Below are 20,084 nucleotides of genomic sequence, written 5' to 3' on the forward strand. Positions count from 1 at the left end.
TAATTCCACAGAAGCTTCACGGTAATTCAAAGTTGTGCAAGGTTTCAGTCACATTTAAAATTCCTTTTTCTATCCTTGAATACCAACTTAATCATCCAACTGGCACAGCAGAGCAGAAGCTTTTGATATCCAATAGTCGCTGGGTCGATTGGAGGGAAGCATTACTGTCACAACAAAATTAGTCGAGTGACCTGCATGGAGATAGAAATGAAGAGGGAAAAGTCAAATCAAACAAGTTATCCATTACGCTGCTCAAGGCGAGACACTGCAGGCACATTGTTGTTTCCATGCACTGCTCAATTTTTGCTTTCATAAAATGTCTTTTAGACTTTTGGTAAGAAAACATTCAAAATGCACATTTAGGTGTTTATTTGACTAACTTTGGCTATTATTGTCTGTAGATTTCTCCTAAATTCACCAAAAGTTAGCATTAGATAATACTTAATTTGCATATTTAAACATAACATTTCAGAAAACTTGTAATACAAATAATAATAAATAGTTGTATTCCTCTCTATATTCTGAAGGTTTGTTCATATATCATTCATAGCCTGATTTATAGAACATTTTATTCCTTAAAACCTGGCAAAAACAGATGTATTTTTAATGGCCTTTGACATTTATGGAGTGATACAAAGAGATAACCTAACTTTCCTCCGTAAAATCCTTTTACTGCAATATGTCAACAACATAAAAAAGTAAAAAATAAATTAAAAAAAAAGTATTTGAAGACAGATGGCTTTATCAAATGTTCAGATTTCTGTCTCTGATATGTAGGCAAATTAGCCAGATTTAATACGATAATGCAATTATTGGTGATTTCTATTAGTTCCATTTTTATCATTTTTGTCTCCCCTTAATAATAATACTAATAATAATAATAATAATAATATTACATTTAATTTATATAGCGCTTTTCGAGACCTCAAAGCCGCTTTACAATAGTAGGGGAAGTGGGGGGAGGGGTTAAGACGAGGGAAGAAAGGGAAAGAGAAAAGGAAAAATAAATAAATAAAATAATAATAATAATACGGTTATCAGGGGGCTAGCAAATGATACTTGAGAAGAGGTGCGTCTTGAGGCGGGACTGAAATATGGAGAGGGACTGAGAGTCACGGATGTCTTTGGGGGAGGGAGTTCCAGAGCCTGGGTGCTGCCCTGGAGAAGGCTCTGTCTCCAAAGCTGCGCAGCTTGGATTTGGGGGTGGAAAGGAGACCAGCTGAAGTGGATCTGGGGGACCGTGGGGGTTTGTAGGGGGAGATGAGGTAAGTGAGATAGGAGGGGGCTAGGTGGTGGAGGGCTTTGACATTGGAGAATGTCTCATCTTCAAAGATCCGGATGTACTGCACCACTCCATCATGTGTCAGCAGGATAAGACTTTGTTCGTGCATATAACTGGTATTAATCTCATCGGATACACGAGAGTGTACAAAAAGGAAGCGGGTAGATCAGTCAGGGCTGGCTCACAAGTGTTTATTACACTGCGTGTGAAGTAAGTGCACTTTCAGCAGAAATCATGTCTGTGAAAAGAATCGCTGTAAATAATTCCACAGAAGCTTCAACGGTAATTCAAAGTTGTGCAGGTTTCAGTCACATTTAAAATTCCTTTTTCTATCCTTGAATACCAACTTAATCATACAACTGGCACAGCAGAGCAGAAGCTTTTGATAACCAATAGTCGCTGGGTCGATTGGAGGGAAGCATTACTGTCACAACAAAATTAGTCGAGTGACCTGCATGGAGATAGAAAGGGCTTTGTAAGTGAGGACCAGGAGTGTGTAGTTGATTCGGAGGGAGACAGGTAGCCAGTGGAGTTCTTTGAGGACTGGGGTAATGTGGTGCCAAGATTTGGTGTGTGTGACGAGTCGGGCGGCGGAGTTCTGGACCAGTTGGAGTCTGTTGATGGAGCTTGTGGTGATGCCATATAGAAGGGAGTTACAGTAATCAAGGCGGGAGGAAATGAAGGCGTGAAACAGTCTTTCAGCTGGAGGTGGAAAAAGGAAGTTTTGACAATATCACGCTATGGTTGTGTGCCTGAGGAGAGGGGGAAACAGTGGTGCCGTCAATGGTGAGTGTCAGATTAGGTTTTGCTGAGTGTGGATTTGGAGCCAATGAGGGAGGAGTTCAGTTTTGCTGCTGTTAAGTTTGAGGAAGTTGTGTTGCATCCAGTTTTTTATTTCTGTGAGACATGATTCAATGTGGGAGAGGGGTGGGTTATGGGGGGATTTGGTGCTGAGGTAGATCTGAGTGTCGTCGGCATAGCAGAGGAAGTCCAGGTTGAAGTGGCGGAGTATCTGACCGAGGGGGAGGATGTAGATTATGAAGAGGAGGGGGCTGAGTACTGAACCTTGGGGGACGCCTTGGGTGACTGGCGCTGTGGCAGAGGAGTGGTTGTGATGGGAAATGAAGTGGGATCTGTCGGACAGGTAGGACTGGAGCCACCTGAGTGCAGTACCCTCGATACCGATGTCCTTGAGTCTGGAGAGCAGGATGCTATGGCTCACGGTATCAAAGGCTGCACTCAGGTCAAGAACGATTAGGATGTAGAGTGAACTGGTATCAGCAGAGGTGAGGAGGTCGTTGAGGACCTTGAGTAATGCCGTTTCTGTGCTGTGGAGGGGGCGAAAATGAGACTGGAGGGGTTCAAAAAGGTGAATGGCATGGAGGTGGGAATGGAGTTGTTTGGCAACAATGCGTTCCAAAGTTTTTGAAAGAAAAGGGAGGTTTGAGATTGGGCGATAGTTATTACTTAGTTGTGTACTGTAATAATAATACATTTAATTTATATAGCACTTTCTACTCAAAGAAGCTGAAACGCTGAAAGAAATTGTTCTGGACACCAAAATAACTACCGGTAGTGAGTAACTATGAATACTATACTGCCACGCTAAAGTGCCCTTGAGCAAAACCATAAACCCCTGCTTGCTCATTCAGTATCAAATGTGTCAGCTAAATGTAAAAAATGTAATAAAGTGCAATCTAAACCAGTGTGTGAATGTGGGACCCTGTGTGGCGGCAGTGTGTACCTGTGGTGGACAGAGTCCCAGCTCTGGCTGAGGTTTTGTACAGAGGAGCGTGATAGAGGTCAGGCTCAGGCACGTAGTTCCGCTGTGGCTCAAAGTGCACCACCGGCAGCATGGCGTTCATCACTCGAGGTAACGCATCCTCCATCACCATGTTGTCATCGTCCCAGCGACTGGAATCCATGAACATGCCGTGCACAAGGACGCCGTCCTGCAGGCTCGGGTAACTGTTGAGATGGAGCAGCGATTACATTTTCTCAGTAATCCATCAGTAAACGTACGTAGCACTGGAGCATAGTGTGCTTTCACATTCACATTGTTCTGCTGCTTTTAGAAGCTGGGTTACCAACAAAAACACAACATTGTCTTTGTCTTTTACAGCCATTTTACTGAAGCTTTATGGATTTATTTGTGTTACCTGGCAACCTCACCATGACAACAAAACTCCAGGAAGTCATTGCTTGGCCATGAAACACTACGACACATAACCTCCTGTAAAACCACGTGTCATTTCCACACTTTGGGTTTTGTAAGGATAATTAATAAAATCTCAATTTAAGATGAGAACAAATCCGAAGACTCGTTTTAATCTAAAAAATAATAATAACATAAAAACACCTGTAATGACTGACTTGACTTAGTTTTAGGCTCTAGAAAAGAGCACATACTGATTTACTGGGTAAAGACAGGAGATAACAGACTTAATGACTCTATACAATGACTGGTGTGACAGACTGAAGGAACCTTTATGGACAACCATCAGCAAACAGTCTGCATTGATCATTTAGCTGTTTAGTGTGACTGCATGCAACATAAGTCCCCAGCTGGACCCAAAACAGGGATACTGTGTTTACCAGTCGGTGCCTTAAAGGTTCACTGTGTAAAATATGGCAGAATTTAAACTTAAACCATTAAAACAATGAACTAACATCATCAATAGAATGTTAAGAGGTAACAGTGTTGACGTTGAGTCAAAGACGTCTCTGTGTCGTGTTGCAGATCTCTACTGAAATTAGCATGCTAACAGCTAGCTACATTAGAGATTGTATGGACCCAGTTTAGAGGTGAAATACTGCCACCTATGTCTATGTCACCTTTAACCACCACCCCACCTGGACACCCCCACCCCAACTGCAACCTAGTAGATCTATCATAAATCTTAAATATCACAAACCAACAACTCCCCCCCCCCCCCTCCGACCAATACCTCATCATCCATGTCCAGTTCAGTATTTTCAGGCAGATTGCGTAGAGCCTCACAGACTGCTACCTGGTCTCGGTACACCGGCACCATGTTAAAGCGGAAGTTGAGCTCATCAATGGGCAAATTGTAGTGCCTGGCGTGATTCTGAAGCACCCCTACAGAACAGCAGGCAGAGGAGAGCATTAAAGATATACTACATGGTGTTCTTATGCCAGAGCTAACACATGGAAATAGCAGCAACTCAGGATAATGTTGAGCAGTTAAAAGCTAAAAGTTATGTATACTTAAAAGAATAGTTAGCAGCGTTGAAATTCCCCTTTATTTACTGCTATGGTTCATTAAAAACATGGAAGATATTTTGGTGCTGCCGTGTTTTACCAGTAAGGAAGCCTTGAGGGAAGAAGAATCCTGAGATCCAGAAAGATTTGGGCTGACCTCGTGTGATCCAAGTCTAGCAAGAGAGAGAGAGAGAGAGAGAGAGAGAGAGAGAGAGAGAGAGAGAGAGAGAGAGAGAGAGAGAGAGAGAGAGAGAGGAATGCAGTTAAATGTATCTTTAAATAAGTTTTTAATGTGTTGTGTTCAACAAGCCATGGTGCATTACAGAGACCCTGTTACTTATGGAGCCTGAGAGTGACTCATCTTGGACAAGCAGTGAGACGGATTCTCTCTTCTGAGGTAAGGAACATGTGCAGTGTGACTCAGCGACTACCCATCACTTCATAAACTAATGCAACGGCCCCCCGTTTGTCCCTTTTGTGTATGTGTGAGAGAGTGAGCAGACCAGCCTCACGGAAGAACAGTTTAAGTCAGGGGAGATGAACCAAATGCTGAAAGAGGGTGTGCAGAGAGAGATGGGGGGGGGGAGAGAGAGCGAGCGAGCGAGAGAGAGAGATGGAGAGCGAGGGAAAGAGAGATGGAGAGCGAGGGAGAGAGTGAGGGAGAATGAGAGAGAGTGAGAGAGTGAGGGAGAGAGAGAGAGAGAGGGAGAGAGAGCGACAGACTGAGGGAGAGAGAGCGAGAGAGAGAGTGAGCGAGAGAGAGAGTGAGGGAGAGAGAGAGGGAGGGAGAGAGAGCGAAAGACTGAGGAAGAGAGAGCGAGAGAGAGAGTGAGGGAGAGAGAGAGGGAGAGAGAGAGAGAGAGGGAGAGAGGGATGGAGATGGTATGTGCCTCGAGGGAGAACGCAGAATGTTCAGGTGTTATTAGTGTTTTCAACCACACACAAACTCACACTTGCATACGTGCGCACACTCAAAGTAAGAGTCAGTGATAAAGAGACTTGAGCCTGAAGAAGGAAGTGAATATTATATATTATCAAATTTCTTCCCACATTTTCACTAATCTTTTATCTATTGCTTTTCCTTTGTGAGGACACATTATCTAGAGAAGCACATCTATATACATTACAGTGCATAATATGCCAACATGCGTGTTTGTGAGTCAGTATTTATTTCCCCCTTCTCATCCAAACCTGGACTAAGGACGTCCTGAGGTCCAGATCTCTGACCCAGGAGGCCAGGGTTTTGAGAGAAGGGTAGGCAGAGTTTGCCCAGTGGGTGGGAACCTGGTTGTGCAGGAAGCTGGTATATATACGGTCCATCTCTTCTGACATCACCACCAGACCTGCGATGGCCTTCTGCAGAGTGATTAGAGACATCTGGGAAACACACACACACACACAAAAAAAAATCATACGCCACAATGAGGTGGACGAAAGGACAATAAAGAAAGTTTGTTTCTGATGTTTTAATACATGCTTACTCAATATAATTCATCACTTATTTTTTTCTGGGTCCGCTCACTTCACTAACTGGTGCAAGTATAATTCCTCTAGCAGTGTTTGCTAACAGGAAATAAAGACTAAAACTCAAATGAACCATGCACCTGTACAATCTGGTACACTCCGATACAACTGTTCTGCCAAAATGTCTACTTTTATGGTGCCTATAATGTTCAGTTTCTTCAGGACATTAAGGTCATAGTTACTAGTGATGTATATTGAGAGGTGTTTCTAATATTCTGCACCATCTCATGTATATGAATAGGACAAACATTTTTGAAACACCTCTCAATATAATATATACCTAATCATTGATTAATATATACCTCAATAACAAAAAATAAATACATTTACACATTCCTGACAATCAACAAAAACTGAACATTATAAACTTGGTCAAGATATCATTTATGGCTGAGCTGTTTTATTGAACTGCATTAGATTGAACTGCTGTAGAGAGACGATAGAAACAACTAGCAGTAGTAGAAACAGAGTATATATATATATAGTTCCAAAGTGTGTGTTTATGAGAGCCAGCTATGCGTGTCACCCTGAGCACTCTCAGCAGGTTGTTGAATCTGTCTGCCTCTTGGCCCAACACGGTCGTCAGGGAGTTAAGGCGGCCATGTTCGTCTCGAACAAACAGCGTTTCCACCGCCTCGTCCATGTCCAGACAATCTGCACACACAGGTAGAAAACACACACGATGGACATGGATAAACACTGCGTTAGATGACACGTTTATGATGATGCACATTCTCCACAATGATATAAATGTATGTGGGTGTTTGCATGTACCAGGTAACTTGGCCAAGATGGATTCAGCGAGCTCGCAGACGATGTCATCATTACTTTTAGCTCCATGGCAGGCTGATGAGCGAGGATTTACATCCAGTATGGTGCTGATTAGAGTCATGGTTTCTTGCCGCTGTGGATGGCAAACACATATTAGACACACACACATACTGTAGCTTCCTCGTTTATTGATATTTCACGGTTGCACTCTCATGCTCTCTGGATAGAAAAGCTTTCATAACTGGCCATAAACTGTATGAGCAGTTCCACATTAAACCATGAACAGGCCCATAAATAATGACATTTACTAGTTTAAATGAGCTATTGAAACACTTTACCCTTATGCAAGACAAACAATATACATATATGACAATTAGTTTACAACATCTGCTCATTGAGAAAGATGCTGATCTTTATATGTTTCTGTAAGATACTGCTATTGTTCCTCACCTGGAAGGCCAGGTTAGCATTCTCATGCATGCCAAAGACCTCAGGATCATCTATGATCGGAAGCCTCTCAATATATTTATTGTATTGCTCCAGTTTATCCGTCTCTGGGGCAAAGTAGATACCTTTAACACACAGGTGAGAAAACCATTAATCCAAACAAATATACACAACACATGAGCCTGCACGGAGACCTTCTATTATATTGTGCTCCTATTAATTTTCTCCATGCTCCGTATATATACAGAGAGAGAGAAGAAGAGAGCCTGAGATTGAAAGAACACCTGAGTAGGAATAGACGTAGCCAGACTCCAGGGTTTGAGGCGAGAAGAAGCCTTTGAGGATGGTCCTGAGGCAGCGTTGGTCCCAGGCGTCCGTCACTCTGCCTCCATACGTGATCTCACCTGAGGAGACACACACACAAAGACCACATAATGCTATCAGTCTGCATCCGTGTTTCTTTGTAACTGTTACTCAACGCCAATAGAAGGGAATTCTTGTCGGCCCGAGTTGAAAAGTTAAGCGAAAGCTTTGTGTGATGATGTGTCACGAAAGCCCATCAGCGTTGAGGTTCTACGGATTTCACAGAGAATCGGAAATGGACGACAAACTTATTGTGGTCGTCTGTGAAAGTGCGGAGATCTACAACGTTAGTAGTGAACAGAAACAAAAAAGAAGGAGAGGTCTTGGAGAAACGTGAGCAAAGCCATAGGAATACATGATGAGTTCTGTTACTTGGTTCCAGTAACAGGTTGTATTTTGTTAGCACTAACGGCAGCATGAAAGGGAGTTGTGAAATACTCCTGACTGTGTGATTTGGTTGAAGAGATAGTTCTGAGATGCAGTAGTTTGGGGGAATTTTACTATTTTTGCTACTTTCCCCAGAGAGAGCAGTACAGTGAGCAGTACATAGAACAGTACATAGAGCAGTACATAGAGCAGTAGAGAGCAGTACAGAGAGGAGTACAGGGATCAGTACAGAGAGCAGTACATAGAGCAGTACATAGAGCAGTACAGAGAGGAGTACAGAGATCAGTACAGAGAGCAGTACATAGAGCAATACAGATAACAGTACATAGAGAAGTACATAGAGCAGTACATAGAGCAGTACAGAGAGGAGTACAGAGATCAGTACAGAGAGCAGTACAGAGAGAAGTACATAGTGAAGTACAGAGAGCAGTACATAGAGCAGTAACAGAGAGCAGTGTACGGGCAGTACATAGAGCAGTACAGGGAGCAGTACAGGGAGCAGTACAGGGAGCAGTACATGGAGCAGTACAGGGAGCAGTACAGGGAGCAGTACAGGGAGCAGTACATAGAGCAGTACAGGGAGCAGTACATAGAGCAGTACATAGAGCAGTACATAGAACAGTACATAGAGAAGTACATAGAGCAGTACATAGAGAAGTACATAGAGCAGTACATAGAGCAGTAGAGAGCAGTACAGAGAGGAGTACAGGGAGCAGTACATAGAGCAGTACAGGGAGCAGTACAGAGAGCAGTACATAGAGCAGTACAGGGAGCAGTACATAGATCAGTACAGAGAGCAGTACAGGGAGCAGTACAGGGAGCAGTACATAGAGCAGTACAGGGAGCAGTACAGGGAACAGTACAGGGAACAGTACAGGGAGCAGTACAGGGAGCAGTACATGGAGCAGTACAGGGAGCAGTACATAGAGCAGTACAGGGAGCAGTACAGAGAGCAGTACAGGACAGTACAGAGAGCAGTACAGAGAGCAGTACAGAGAGCAGTACAGGGAACAGTACAGAGAGCAGTACAGAGAAGAGTACAGAGAGCAGTACAGAGAGCAGTACAGAGAGCAGTACAGGGAGCAGCATAAGGAGCAGTACAGTGGCGCTGGGCAGTCCACATAGGACACATTAAGCTGACAAACCAGACTAGGATGGCTATGAGTTTAAGCACACAAATACAATACCAATCTTTTTCTTCTTCACTCACACACTGATGTCAAAGGCATAAATAATAGACACATAATTGATGAGTGTCAGCAGTGTCACCAGGTCTTTGACTTCTTATGTAATAACGAGCAGCACGAAAAGAAAGACAAAAAGAAAAGCAAATGTGAAAAGACAGCCATGGCTTGAAGGTAAATAATAACAAAGAGCAAACAGTAAGATGATATTATATTTCACACCAAAACTTTAACATTTAACATCCACACTTTCTGCAAAGACAGTTATGTAAGACAGAAAGGAAGGGAGTGAATAATCAGACACATCTCTGCTGAAGCCTTTAGTGAGCTGCAGGCGTGGTGAAGCACGAGAAGAGAGAAACTGTCCCTTCTAAAGGAGGAAAGGCAATATCATGCATGGTTTGAGCCCAAATTCTTTCTATCAAAGAGTGTGTAGCTCCGGCACACAAGGACTGTTAGAATTAAGGATTAAACTAATAACACTGTGGTGCGGTCCACTGAGACCGAAGGCGGCACATACTCATTTAAAGGTGTAATTGAAAACCAAAGAGAGGAAAACAAATGAACTTCAGCGATATAATGAGTATTGTTAATGAAAGGGATCCCTCTCTCTTCTTCATAATAACTTTGAAGATGTCTGTTATGGAAGACAAGGACAGACAATATTTAATCAACGTAATTGAATTAAAGTGAAATGTTAATGTGTGTCCATACGCTATGTGAGCCCAGAATTAAAACGCTTCTCAGAGTTATATTTGAAAATGCATCATCAAACTAAAGTAAATGAGAAAAATAAAAACACGAAAGACAAATAAGTTGAAACTCTGAGCCTGCTACAGTCCGGTTCTAACACAATGGTTACGTCAAATGTGGCAAACAATACGCAAAAATAGTGAAAATTAGAATTTCCATTTAAACAATTTTTAGGATTTCCGCAATATTTCTTAAGATATGTCAACTTAAATAATACAGAATCTTTACAGAAATGTGCCCTAGTAGAGATGCAATCAGTTGCCAGTAGGTACACTTAGCTAAAACTAATGCTGTCCTGCAGTAACCTATGCCTTCATGAAAGTTCATTTTGGAGGATGTACTTTGGTGTGCTGTTGAATTATATTGTGTTACACTGTGAGTTTGTTGAAAGTATAGTCTCATTGGTATAAATGGAGTGGACACTTATGTACAATGATAAATGCTGTGATGAGTCAAACTATTTCCTATAACAGGACTTCATAGCCATAACATTCGGATTTCTTTATCTGCCGTGTACATAGAAAAAGAGCTTTGTTGCGCATGGCAGCATCTGTTATTTTCATTTAACTTCTATAAACACAAAGCCAAGAGGCAGAGAGCAGCGAAAGTTCACTGAGGGAGAGTTGAACAAACACGGGATCGCAGCTGCAGGAAAGAGTGAAATCGTGTTAAAGAACCGCCCTGCTTCGTGAAATCAGTCTTCCACATTTCACACGATGATTAAAACGTGTGTGTTGTTGACATAACAACAGTGTGCGGTCTGTGGCACACACTGGCGACACAAAAAAGAGTTTCCATCCACACATCCAGCCGTGTCTAAAGCCAAACAATCTGATGTTTCATGTAATGCTTTGCACTTTACCGTTGTATTTTCAGTATCAGATATAGAACGTGATTGGAGCAGTACCACACACACAACCCCAAACATATCGACTTGTGCTATATACATATATATATATATATATATATACTTGTACGCATTCTGATAGACCTGCATGCAAATACATACAACTAATGTAGAGATGCGCCCATCTGATACTCGGTATCGGTACGATACTGGCCAAAATCATCGGATAAGTAAAATCTGATACGATCCATTAGCCTAAACTGTGTGACATTGAGTGTTTTTACACTAGAATTATAATTCCTGTGTAATTCTAAACACTCAGATTTATTCTTTATTCTATCTTTTGCACAAAGTTGCACTTTAAATTTAATTTTGAATGTTTGAATGGTGCTGACCAATCAAAAAGATTTAAATTAAAAGAAGCAGCAGTATTGCATTACTGAGTCATGTTGTAGTATAATATTTGTTTGACCGTTTGAGTGTGATGTGTTTTAAGGTGGCTAGTTTAAGTTTAAGTTTAAGTTATTAATGTATTATTAACAGCTTAATTGTTTACGAGGGGGAAAAAGGTTGCGGTATTGGACATGCAAAACTGGTCCCCACACCTGTCCCTGTGTGAAGACTTCCCTACCAGTGATGTAGATGAGAGCATCCCAAGGGATGTTGCCCTCTTTGCAGTAGAGGTTGAGGTTGAGCAGAGCACACTCCCTGTCACTGTCGTTAAACTCATAGCGGATGTTCCAGCCAAGAGGACCAAACTTCTTCCGCTCCTAAGACACATGCAAAACAAGACACAAATAAGGACTTAATGTGGAAGGACAGGCATAAATACACACATGCATGCAACAGAGTAAAACATGCACAGGCACACACACATGATCAAGTAGGTGTGAGGTGTGTGAGGTGTGTGTGACCTGGATGATTGCATGGAAGAAGCAGACTCCAAAGATGATCTTCCTCCACTCGCGTCCCAGAACGTGATCTTCAAAGAAGTTGCTGGAGATCTCTGTGAAGGCCCGTCGCATGTTGGCTCGCAGGCCTTTAGGAGGCTCGTTAGTTACCTGGCAACGACAATACAGAGGCACATACTGTAGGACTCGATGGATGCTATTGAGAAGACCGAAGGGAGTAATGCAGCCTTGCTGGGGTCAATCAAATCCTCCTGGTGGGGCCGCCAGTCAGTAAGCCCAGTTATGATACATGCAGCTCTCGTGCAGTTCTCCCTCTCCCTGCGTAAAACACTTTGGCATCACATTTGTTTTGTTGCTAACCCTGAGAGCTGGGAAATCAATGTATCTGTATTATATTCAGGTAGCTAATTAGAGAGAGGACAGCATTCCTCAGGTAATAAATATTTAAATCAATAATTACAAAGATTACATAGAGAAAAAAGGAAACTGGAAAGTAAAATAATTATTGAGAGTATCTTAATTTCAAAATTCTCAAAATTACTTGAATTAGTAAATAACGCTTGATGATCATTTCACAGCAGCATACACCAAAGGAAAAGCAATTATGGATTATTGTTCCAAACGTCTGTTTTAAAGTGTAAATGCACACATGTAAAAATATATCACACACTGATGTTTTTCCTCCCAAGAACAAGATAAATTAGCCGCCAACGCAATTTCTTTCACTGGAGACAGAACAAACCTAAGGCTGCATTCACATGTGTTGTTCTAACTACACCATAGGGATATGTTTTACACGGTTTTAATAAACAATGGGAAGAATTATTATGCAAAGGATCAGAGTGAGGTTGGCCAACTGCTACTGATGATATCAGGTGTTGCATCTTAAACCAGCTATAACAGAAAGTCAATTAAAGGTGACTTGGTAATATATTTATAACAGATTGTTGGACAACACAAGGTATACAGATGTTCTTAAAATGGAATTAAAATACATTTCTTCTTAGGCTCATTGTACAGCCTGGCATTACTGACACGGTTTTTTACTGATGTTGTAACACTCTTCAGGAGACCGTAGCAGCTCTGCCTTTTGTTCAACAAATTACAAAGCATGCAATACGTCACATAACTTTCCAATTATAGAAAGGCAAATTACATCCATTTTGTTTTATTACTTACATCCCTTCTCCCAGCAGACACAACTACAATGCCATTATGTAATGCTTCAGAATACTACCATCGTAATTAATGAGCTGTCTTCAACCTTCTCTCTCCTGAATACACAATGCAGTATTGAAATGAATTATTAATAGTCTTTTGTACAGATGCAATATATGCAGTATCAACTGTACGTTTCCATAAAAAGTCTGATGTGTTGAACTCACTTAAACTTGTTAATTTGTTCAAACCAGGAAACCTTTTTTATATTGGAAGTGAAGCCAACAACTTTCTTATTCCTGGGAACATTAGTCCTGCAGAGCAGTCTTCAAAGGAAATGAAGTGAACTAAAGTGAGATTGTGTGTGTGTGTGTGTGTGTGTGTGTGTGTGTGTGTGTGTGCGTGTGTCTGTGTCTGTGTGTGTGTGTTTACCTTGACAGAGTTCTGAAGCACAGTAACAGGAAAGACTTTGGTCGGCATGGAACTGAGAAACAAACGAAAGTTCTCGTGGATTGATGTGTCTGCACAGGAACAGAAGGAACGTTATTCACAGCCATACACAAAAGACAAGAGAATTTAATGAATGTGTCTCTGGCAACACAGAAAAACATTCTACATGATACAAATGCTGTGAAAACCAAGGAAACAACCACAAAAAACAACAGTGATTTAGTCATTTGTGTCCCCCAAAGCTCTGTTGTGTTATGTTGCTCGTGTTTTCTGTATTTACTTGGTGTGTTTCTTTACCCAAGTTGCATTGAGCTGGGCTCACGGCCCCCATGCATTAGACACATGGATTGATTACTGAACAGCTCTACCTGGCAGGTAGGTGAAGGCCACCCTGGCCCTCACCTACAGAATGTCACTCAAAGAGACAAGTACAAAACGAGACTCAGAATGACCACATAGAAACATAAAACAGCAACAAAGAGACAAAAAGAGACCATGAAGACTCACAACAACAATGGGAAGGGCAAAACAACCACAAAGAGATTCAAAATGATTACAAAGAGACACTAAATGACTCCAAAGCAAAACTGAATGACTATAAAGAGACACAAAATAGCCTCAAAGACACACAATATAACCACAAACACACAAAAAATGACAATAAAGAGACACAAAAGAACAACAAGGAGAGGCTCAACACCCACAGACAAAAATAACTACAAAAAGACACAAAAGTACCACAAAGAGATAGAAAGCAAAAACAACAAAAAAACTATGAAATCTGTGTGTCTTGCTTCTATGTAGGACAGGTGGTGGGACTCTCTGTATGCCTGTGCCCAGGGGGCCCATTGTCTTAAAATCCACCTGTAATTAGACAGCGCAACAGTCCAAAATGTAATCACGCATGGGTTGGTGGCCACGTCTGAAATAGTCACGTCTGAAATAGTCACGCTACTCTTCCCCTGTGTGATCATGTGTGTAGTTGCATGAGAGTGTTGTAACGCTGTAATACCAGGCTCAGTGAAGGTCTTGATGAGCTCCTCCATTGCCAACATCCAGGAGACAGCCAGGTGACAGTTCTGCAGAAAGACCCATTTGCCACTCTTCACTGCTGCATAGATCATCTTCTCTGCTATCGGCCCCTGGCCTTGACCCAATGAGATGGACTCAACTCTGAGAGACAGAGAGAGGTGTGAAATATCCCTGCGATCATGCGTAAACACCTTCCTGTTTGCACTATATCCACCTCTATTCTAGTCACAACACCCCAACCTTATATACTCTGTTTATCCTTTGCTCTTCACCTGTCCAGACAACCTCTTTCTTTTGCAAAGCGCTGGAAGGCCCCCATGGGGTCGGATCCCGTGCTGAGAATGAAAACCAGCGGTGTGGAAGGGGACATGTCATTGTAGAGGTTCGCCAGGTCTACCGGAGGGTTCTCCACAAACTGCTTCCCGAGGCTGACAATCACAAACTCTGTTGCTGCAAACACCACCTGGACAAGGAGGGGGGAGGAAGTAAAACAGCCGAGAGAGAATGTTATGGATAAAAAGATAAAGAATAGGCATCAATGTAAGAAAGAAAGCAGTAGACGTAAAAAGAACATTTGGCAGATGCAAGGTGAGTGACATTATGGGGACATAAATAGAAATAAAATGAATTAGGTGTAAATGGGATGTTTTTCACAACAGTGGACTTCACTTCACTGAGAGGCTATTTTCTAAGATCCAGTCTGCTTTTCCATGGGCGTGCAAAGGTAGGAAGAAGAATTTGGCCTCGGGTCTAGCTGAGGGCTGAAGGCCAAAATCTTTGCCGGGTTAAATAATAAAAATATAACACGGTCAGCGGTTATGGTTGGTTAACACAACTTGTTTCTACCGCCCAAAAGTGGCCAGAAAAAGAACAGTTTTGCAGGTTTAATGTATATCTCTCCAGAGCTCACCTTTTCTTCCAGGAAGCTCTTTATGAGGATGAGATTCTGGAAGGCTCCCAGCCGCTCAGTCCAGTCACCTCTGATCTCGCTCTCCTGCGTCACCTCTTTGGACTTCCCGAGAGGAGTCAACTCTGACGCATAGCCTTCCCAGTTCTCCGGATTAATAGACGCTTGGAAACGTCCTAAAGGAGAGGCGACTGTCATTTAATGCTACACAAAACTTCTATACAAATCACGACGTGGTAGAAGAATCATAGCATATCTAAGCCTGACAGGGAAAACAAACACCTCTAGTTTTAGTTACATTCTAGTTATTTATATTTAGCAGAAACACGATTCATTTGGTTCGGGTTACCGAGCTCGATGTGGATATGGGTTCTGGTGATCTCCTTGGAGATGTCCTTGAAGCAGGGCAGTGTGTCCTCCAGCTCGCAACATGTCTGCCAGTAAAAATCACTTAGCCATGGCACATCAGGCCGTTCGGCATAGTCCTGGGAAAGGGAGATATTGAAAAGAAGACAATTACAACCATAAAGGAAGGAGATGGGAAAGAGATGGAAGACAGACCTTGAGAAGAGAGGCAGTAAAGAAGAAAGAGGAGGAATCAGGTAGATGTAGCGGATGAGAGATGGTGATTTGGGAAAAAATTAAAAGGATTCAAAATGAGCAAGTGAAGCGTAGATGATGGATGAAGAAACAGGAGATGGACACACAGAGGTGACAGAGAGGAAAGGAAGGGCAACATTAACATGAGGATCACGACGGCTGGCAGGCAGCACCTTCAGCCTTAGTAATGCGAGCAAATGAGAGCCAAATGGTGGATGACCACAGGAATACTCCCCTGGGCGGCTGACTGATCTGCATCTAAATCTAGACTAGTCTTAATCTCAAAGGTCCTTTTATTTATTGCTTTATTCTTTCAATTGTGCCTCTTCTGCATACCCTTCTGACCCACTGGGGTTTGAGAGGGATGAATTAAAATAACAATTATAGAGAAATATAGAGAGAGAAAAGGCGATTATTCAAAGAAAACCATTGAAATGCAAACAAGTTGCACTATTCTGAGGTGAGATCAGATGACCTCATTTAGCCCCTCAGCAGGTGTTATGTCTGACTTGAGGTATTGAGGCTTCTCCACTGATTGCTTGAGGCCTATTAGCATGCTACATCCAGGTTGTCTGGACAGCTGAGAAACAGAGATACTCTGCTTCACTTATCTCTCCTCCACAGAAATATTTATTTTGTCAACCTCTCCACTGACAGATATTCTTACATGTTGTTTTTGTCTCTCCCTTACTGAGTGTGTTTCCATCAGTCCCCAAGTCGTTCCTCAGCAATAAGCTGGCCAAGATAGAGAGGGAGACAAACTGCCACTTTGTGACAAAGGACTTTCTTTCAACTATCAACTCAATCCCAACATAAGAGTGGGAGAGAGTTAAGATACTGCAGACAGGCCAACCTGGGGGGATTATTGGGTGGAAAATAAAACGGCACCTTGTTTATCTGCAGTTAAGAATATCCAGCCAACAAACTAACACATTTCTCTTTTTTCTTCTCATTAAAAGAACACCCGGAAGCCAGAAAATATGGGGAAAATCATTGTTTTCTCATTTCAAAGGTAATGACACAGTTAAAAATAGGATGTTATATCTGTATCCTGCAGGCAATTGAACTTCATACGTTACGATTCGTTCTGGCTTCAGTGGTCAAATCTCCTTACTGGTACAAACTGTCAGCTGTTCTCTTTCTCAATAACTCTGCAGCCTGTTGCAGCAGCTCATATAGTACGTGGTAGTGTTGTGCGAGTCACAGGCAAAACAGGACAGTGTGCATTTGTTTTGGGGTTTTGTGAGATTGCTTCTTCAGTTTTTGGACCCAGCGCTGTTCAACTTGAACTTGTTCACCAATTTAGTTTAAAATGGGTAAGTTAACATCTGCAGATGTTACTAAGCAACTGCCAGCTGGTTCTGGCAGTTGCTTAGTTGCTGCCATGGTCCAGTGACAGTTAAAAAGTCATTTCGTGAAAATTGGTAGTTTAATAAAGAAATTGATATGGTCGAGCACACCTCGTGTAAAAAAATTAATATAAAAGACCAGACTATTTTTTGTATTTGTATAGCGGATCTGCGAGGTGCGTACACTCCACTTACGCACTGCTCTCACACCTGGTGAAGCCAGTTTAATTAACTTTGACAGTATATTTTGCAGAGATGTTTTTATTTTTTGTATGACCTTATTTATGTGATAGAGCCATCCTCACCTTTATAAAAACATCACAGTACAACAGAATAAATAAGCTAAATGACTGTTGAACTATTAATAAGGCAACACACATATTTTAGGTTATCTAGTTCACACATGATAGTATACACTGCATTCTCTATTTTCAAATATAACAGTCAATTGTCAGCAATGCTTTGACTACAGTCGACTTGGTTATAGATTCAATTCAATTCTCATCACCAGCAATTTACGAGCATGAATGTTTTTGACTTAATTTCCCCGTCTCACCTTTTCCAAAGAGGCAGGTCCTTTCAGAAAGTGCTGCCACTCGGTGTCGGAAATCTCGCCACGCTGCCTCATGATCTCTATGCACAGCATGAAGCTGTAGATAAGCTTGTGCTTCTCAAAGAGGCCACGGGACACATTGATGTAGGAGTTGAGCAGGATCTGGTCCAGCAGGATCTGGAGACGCTCTTCTAATACGCTGCTCTTCTCTGACATCTCAATGGTGGAGTTAAAGAGCTGAAGGTGGAGAAGGAAGAGAACAGAAAGATATTGAACAGCAAAGAAAATAATGATATTACATGGGAGCTTTTCATAATATGTTCCTTACAACAGCTTTGGCTTGTAAAATGCAGCCTGCTTACTCTCTTACCTGTTTGAAGTACTTGAGGGAGAACTGGTACATTGGATCGATCTCCGAGAGACTGGCGATGACAAAGTACAAGATTGAGCCTCGGGTGGCCACGGGTCGGTAGCGCTCCCTCGCAGAGTTGATCATCAGCTCAGTGGCCTCTGCTTCCTCCAGACGATGCTTTATGGTCTCTGATGTCACCTGAGGAATGGTGGAAGCAGAGAGGAAAAAGAGACACAAAAAAAAAAGAGAAAGAGGGATAGCAACGAAAAAGAAGAGAATAAATGTGGAACCAGTACAATTCCAAAGTGGAAATGATCTTTGTCGATGATGAAAACATCCATATGATCTTTGCCTGATCTAAGCTTCACCTTTGACTCCTGGAGAGTCTGAACTAGCTCCTCGTTGTCGAGTATATTCCCCTCAGAGGTGAAGAGAAGCTTCAGGATGCGATCTTCGATATCCTTCAGCTGGTTGCGGTCAGCGTTGATGCGCACAATCAGTTCATTCCTCTGTACCTCAAGGTGTGGACTCTCCAGACGCACCACGTCACTGAGGACAGAAAGAAGAGTTGGGAAAAGATGGGGCGAGAGAAAAGTCAAATAAATAAATCAAATACAAATATCACTAGCTATATTATAAAGTCTGAGATTGTGGCAAGTGCAACTAGTCATGACTGAGTTGTAATAGAACTATTTGATGACGTTGAAACGTTAGCCTTCTAATAGAGTCTGTTGCCATAAATCCGTATGCTCTAGTATACTTTGGACCAATTCCCTGGAGTCTCCCTGGCACATTTTCTTTTTCCATATATGTCTATGAATGTATGTACCTTAGCAGCTGATCCTCCAAGCCGGACCTGGTCACGGTAAAGTTGATAATCGTAACTTTGATGCACACCTGAAGGGCAACAGGAACACACACACACACACACATATGTAACCACACAAGCACACACAGACACACACGAACAGTGAAAACTTCAATTTAAACCGCCACGATTCTACATGTGCAGCTGCAACAACACATTCTGTTGCACAACGATTTAAACTGCCATGTCTCTTTATATCTTTGATGTATTTGACAACAAAACAACTATAGACTATACACTGTCAAGTGGGTTCATGTTGTCTAAGTGTCTGCCTTCATGCTCTGCTGCTTTGAATCAACAGAGGAATAAAAGCTTGCATTCGTATTGTGTTGCTGCTCTCCGGGGCTTGTGTTAAATAAAAGGCCAGCGCACAGTCGGAGAGCTGGCAGGCGGCGACATCTCGACAATACCAGCAAACTGACCAAAGTTGATACCATTACAGGAAGCCAAGCACCAGCACAAGGGCACAAAAGTTCTGTTGTGTTACTGTTTCTTTTAGTCCACAGAATATGTGGTTAGAAAGCCTATAAATATCTTGTTGCCATAGTTATAAACAGTTTGAGGCAAACAGCAGGTGTGTTGGTGTTAGACGAATCCAAGACTCCATAGCAAACGACTGCAGAGGCCAGATGAACCTAATGCAGTGTGTGTGCTGTCCTTTATGTACCTCTGGCAGGTAATGTGGGTTGGCCATCTTGGTGGTCATATAGAACCTGAAGTTTTTGTCGTAGTCGATATCGGAGTCTCCGAGTCGGATCAATGTCCGTCCACCAGCCACAAATGTCTGCTTCAGCAGGATGGGCTCCAGAGCTGGATCTACGGTCTCCTTTATCTATACACACACACACACACACACACACACACACACACACACACACACACACACACACACACACACACACACACACACACACACACACACACACACACACACACACACACCAATCCATGTCAAATCAATGGAAGTAAATGGGCACACAATGTGCACACTGCCCAAATGACTTATGAAATAGCATTTTACCATAAATCACCTCCTTTATGCTCAAACATGTTTCACGTTCTTTATTTATCATATGCACACCAATTACATAGAGCAACAATGCTAATTAAATATGTATGCAAA

General features: G+C 42.1%; 1 protein-coding gene across 1 annotated transcript in view; it reads right to left on the bottom strand.

The window, feature by feature from the left end:
- Positions 1-20,084, bottom strand: part of dnah6 (dynein, axonemal, heavy chain 6) — a 74,455-nt gene that overhangs the window by 1,018 nt on the left and 53,353 nt on the right. Inside the window, 21 exon segments of the mRNA XM_029433837.1 lie at positions 1-191; positions 3,027-3,250; positions 4,205-4,382; positions 4,606-4,678; positions 5,697-5,882; positions 6,556-6,683; positions 6,804-6,933; positions 7,251-7,372; positions 7,532-7,651; positions 11,413-11,551; positions 11,696-11,842; positions 13,283-13,371; positions 14,313-14,473; positions 14,605-14,795; positions 15,243-15,415; positions 15,589-15,724; positions 17,745-17,978; positions 18,112-18,291; positions 18,462-18,642; positions 18,923-18,990; positions 19,629-19,793. The exon segment at positions 1-191 is cut by the window's left edge and continues 1,018 nt beyond it. Coding sequence (XP_029289697.1) covers positions 88-191; positions 3,027-3,250; positions 4,205-4,382; positions 4,606-4,678; positions 5,697-5,882; positions 6,556-6,683; positions 6,804-6,933; positions 7,251-7,372; positions 7,532-7,651; positions 11,413-11,551; positions 11,696-11,842; positions 13,283-13,371; positions 14,313-14,473; positions 14,605-14,795; positions 15,243-15,415; positions 15,589-15,724; positions 17,745-17,978; positions 18,112-18,291; positions 18,462-18,642; positions 18,923-18,990; positions 19,629-19,793 — 3,129 coding nt within the window. The 3' untranslated portion in view covers positions 1-87.

Source organism: Cottoperca gobio, chromosome 1, assembly GCF_900634415.1.
Source record: "Cottoperca gobio chromosome 1, fCotGob3.1, whole genome shotgun sequence".
Classification (NCBI taxonomy): Eukaryota; Metazoa; Chordata; class Actinopteri; order Perciformes; family Bovichtidae; genus Cottoperca; species Cottoperca gobio.